The 4190-nt window shown below is 47.9% G+C and overlaps 1 protein-coding gene across 3 annotated transcripts in view; it reads left to right on the forward strand.

Moving 5' to 3' along the window:
* Positions 1–4190, forward strand: part of PRKCE (protein kinase C epsilon) — a 646138-nt gene that overhangs the window by 338295 nt on the left and 303653 nt on the right. For all 3 annotated transcript variants that reach the window (XM_024753630.1, XM_024753627.1, XM_024753628.1), the window contains 2 exons: positions 1105–1247; positions 3646–3742. In XM_024753630.1, coding sequence (XP_024609398.1) covers positions 1105–1247; positions 3646–3742 — 240 coding nt within the window. The remainder of the gene's footprint in view (positions 1–1104; positions 1248–3645; positions 3743–4190) is intronic.

Below are 4190 nucleotides of genomic sequence, written 5' to 3' on the forward strand. Positions count from 1 at the left end.
CCCCGTTCCACCTTATGTGGGACAGGATAGCTAGCATGGGCTGGAGTTGGGTATTTCCCTTCCCCCAGGTTGCTTAGCATCTGATAAAACTACAATAGTTTAGTCTCTGGCAAAATAGCTTCTCCTGAGAGTAGGCCTTGTTAAGAACAGGGTGCTCTGGTGTATTTCAAAATCCTTTCCCTCCCCCCCTGTCATAAGCAGGAGGGAATTTTTCTCCAATGTTCACCGTGAGAAACCTGGTCAGACAATTAGAGGTAAAGCTCCCAGAGTGCGGGGACCCCTATGACGGGGTCAGCCTAGAGTCTTTGCCTGTCAGACTTGTCCACTCTGGGACCCCAGCAGTTCGCCAAATTAATAAGTTGTGATTCATATAGTTACCTGTCTGTCTCTCCCTCAGGGCAGTGGTTTGCCCTGTGACCTTACTTCTCTGATAAATCTTAAGAAGAGTTGTTGATTTTCCAGTTCGTTCAGCTTTTTACTCATTAGGGCAGAACAGCAACTTCCAAGCTCCTTATGTGCTGGACTGGAAACCCAAACAGTTTACGTCTTCGCCTTTGATGTCCTACACCAAGGACAGTGAAGTGATGTGGACAAAACAAAGACATTCAAGCATGGCCTTTGTCCCTTTGAACCCAGATTTTGGATTTGAAAGGGGCCTTGGAGATCACCTCATTCAGTCTCCTTGTTTTCAGATGAGCATCTTGGTAGGCTGTACTGTGGGCATTCCTCTCTCGGGAATATTCCCACATTTCAGTAGAGTAATAGAGTGAACTGTGTACAGGGGACCCATTTGGGTTCAGCATCCAATTGAACTTTCTTCAGAGAAACCAGTTAAGTTCTATGGTCAGTGTTCTGCTCTCTGAAAGGAAATTTCAATGTGATTTTTATTTATCCATAAGCTGGTTATCTCCATATGGTGGTTTGATGGATGATTTTAGTTCTGTGTGAGGGCATGATGGGTGATCTTTCATTTTTCTTGTTTTGTCCTTCTCCGCTTTTCAAATTCTAACAAATGAACATGTGTTCCTTTTACAACCAGCACAAAATAAGGTAATGTTTTAGGCTGTGACCATTTGGAAGCCTCTCCTCTGTGCTTCCTTACAGTCTGCAAGATGAACGTTCACCGGCGCTGCGAGACCAACGTGGCTCCCAACTGTGGCGTGGACGCCAGGGGCATTGCCAAAGTGCTGGCTGACCTGGGCGTCACTCCAGACAAAATCACCAACAGTGGCCAGAGGAGGAAAAAGGTAACTGGCTCTTCGGTGGTGTTTCTGGAGCCCTTTGTGAGCCAGCATCTCTGTGTTGGCTTCCCGAGAGTCACTTGGAGTGAAGTTCTGAGACTGCTGGGTTTGAGACACTGGACTTGAAGCAGCACGTGCTTCAAGAAAAAAGAAAAGGTCGGGCAGGTAACATGAAAGTCTCCTTCGGTTCCAGAGGTGGGGAAAAGCTAAGCAAGTCTCAAGTGTGCTGTTTCTTAGGGGAACGTCAGCTTCAGGATGAGGACTCTGGAATTCCCTCCAGAAAAGACTCGACTCTAGACAGGGAAATAGACTTATCTGCCTCCAGGACTGGCATGAAAGCAATGTCAGTGCTCAGACTTTGCCTCTGGTATCACTTTAATGAGGATAAATGGATGAAGAGCTGGAACCACATTCTTTTGTTAGTGCCGGCACTCGGCTGCCCGAGGAATATTGTTATGTCCCGCGACGTGAAACATCTGGGCCTGTCTTTGGAGACCAAAGCCCTGTCTCTATCCATGTAACATTCTGAATGTCAGTAGGAAGAGATCCATTTGCTAAAATGTTATTTTGGTAAGTCAGGGCCCACAGATGTAAATAGAGCTAAAGGTATCCATAGCATTTTGTTTGAAGGCCCTTCTTAGCCTTGGATCCTAGCCTAGAAAATGTAAGAATTCTCTGAAAGACTTAAGTTATGAGAAAATTGGAACCATGTTAACTGGGCAAGAAATCCTGGTGGGGGTGGGTGGCCCTTGTTGCCCGGTATTTTTTTTTTTTTTTTTTTTTTTTTTTACTAGAAAACAAGCCTGACTCTGGGCGCCTCTACAACTTGACTCCTAAATGTCCCTGAATTTTCGCTTGAAATACCTTCTGAAGGGCATTCTAGAAGCTGCCCACGCCTTTTCCCTGCTGCCTCTCAGAGGAGCCTTTTCCCTGAAATGGGAAGGTTTGGGTTGTTTCCATCTTCTTAAACTTCTTCCTTACCTTTCCAATAAACAAAGCAGTTTTTTAAGGATTGGAGGAAAAAAAATATTCTCTTCTCTGGTTAACTGTGAGATTTTGTGCTTCTGGTGGCTCTTCTCAGCTCTGTAAGTCCCCCTGGTGGAAACAGGACTTCAGTTATTGACCCGAGACATTGGAGTTGCAAGCAGAATGTCAGCACCCAGAATGGTGGGGCTCCACCGAGGAGGCGGGTTAGACGAAGAGCCTGTGATGACGGTGTTGAACACACACATTTATGAGCTCTACAGAGAGCCCTGTTCAGGGGACGTGATTTTGTTTCTTGCTAGAAGTAAACTGAGGCAGAATCCTTATTGTCATGAAACATTTCAGAGAAAACTCAGTACCTGCCCCCTCCCCTGTATCTACATGGGCCATAATGGCAGTAGCCAGGCATTGTCTGTCTGTCTTGGATTTGGGAGATCCTGGAGGTAAGAAGCCAACATGCAGAAATTCAGGAAGGAACAAAGTCAAGACTAAAGGACTTCAGTCCTGATATTTTTATTGCTTTGATGCTTCTAATGCAAAAGCTGGAAAAAGTCAAGTGAACCAAAGCTGGAAAAAGTCAAGTGAACCAAATAGTAGCTCAAGTTAGTACGAGAGGATGGGAGACAAGTGCTCTTGGCCAGAAGCTTCAAGGGCTTCTTTGCAGGAGCATCAGGCTTGCTAGAGCGTTGGTTCCCTTAACATTGCCCCTTGCAAGTAGTCCGTCATCCAGAAAGAATGTGTGTGCACAGCAGGTAGATCAAGAGTAAAAGGGAGCAGAAGGGCTTGCAATCTCTGAGTCTAAACCTCTGACTTAAATGGGAACTTAAAGTGGATATGCCAGCATCTATGCCGGGAAACAGACTTCACTGGGGGTGTCCTGCTAAAATTTGCCAACTGCCGACAGATACCCATACACCTGAAGACGTTTATTGAGCTTCTGTTGAGTGTATTGCTCTCTGCAATCACCAGGGGCCGTACAAATACTAGATAGGGTCTGACTTTCAGAGAACCTACAGTCTACCTGAGTAGCGAGCCCCAAACTAAATGAAGCTGAACAAAGTAATGAATAAATGGCAAGCAGCTGTTAGAGGCAAGTGTCAGGTTGCACTGGATGAGGTAACTTGCGTTTCTTGGGTAGGCAAGGAGGTTTCGTGGAAGGGGTAAGGTTGGGCTTCGCTTGGAAAGGTCAGCTGTATTTGGATAGAATAAAAATCAAGCAGACTGACATCTCTTGTTTTCTTCCCTTTAGCTGGCAAATGAAACCTTGAGTCTCTGCCTTCAAACTGTCAATTCAGCAACTGCTCCCGTGCGCCAGGGACTCCTAGGGCCCTGGCATCGCTTCTTGATGCTTTTGACCTCAGGGAGACTCCCCACGCCCCCTTCTCATCCCTCTCTCCCCTCGTTCTCTCCCCCTCTCTAGCTCATTGCTGGTGCCGAGTCCCCGCAGCCTGCCTCTGGAAGCTCCCCGTCTGAGGAAGATCGATCCAAGTCGGCCCCCACCTCCCCTTGTGACCAAGGTGAGACTCTCAGATTTGCTCCTTTACCTCTGAGCTCTGTCCTTGGAAGGACGAGGGAGCCCGAGGCCTCTTCATCCAAGCATGGCCTTGTGAGCAGAAGCAGCTGGCAGCCCTGGAGGGTCTCCAGGTGACCTTTCCCAGCTGACTCCTTAGCTGTGCTTGCCCTCTACAAGGCCTTCTTGAGGGTGAGGCACTAAATGGCTGTGCCAGCCTGAAATGCCCCCCAGGCAGGGTGAGAGAGAGCGAGCTGGGGTGCTGTGGTTCTTTTTTTTTTCTTTTGCCTCTCCCTGGTTCCACGTTCAGGAGAGGGAGAAGCCCTTCTCTTACCCCGCTGCCCAGCGTCTGCTCCCAGGCCCGTCAGCACGGCTCAGTTGAGTCTCACTTCCTTCCTCCCTGACTCTCATCACGGTACCCGAAACCTGACAACAGGGCAGGAGTCGGGGGGATG

This window comes from Neophocaena asiaeorientalis, unplaced genomic scaffold (assembly GCF_003031525.2).
Source record: "Neophocaena asiaeorientalis asiaeorientalis breed wild unplaced genomic scaffold, Neophocaena_asiaeorientalis_V1.1 scaffold171, whole genome shotgun sequence".
NCBI lineage: Eukaryota > Metazoa > Chordata > Mammalia > Artiodactyla > Phocoenidae > Neophocaena > Neophocaena asiaeorientalis.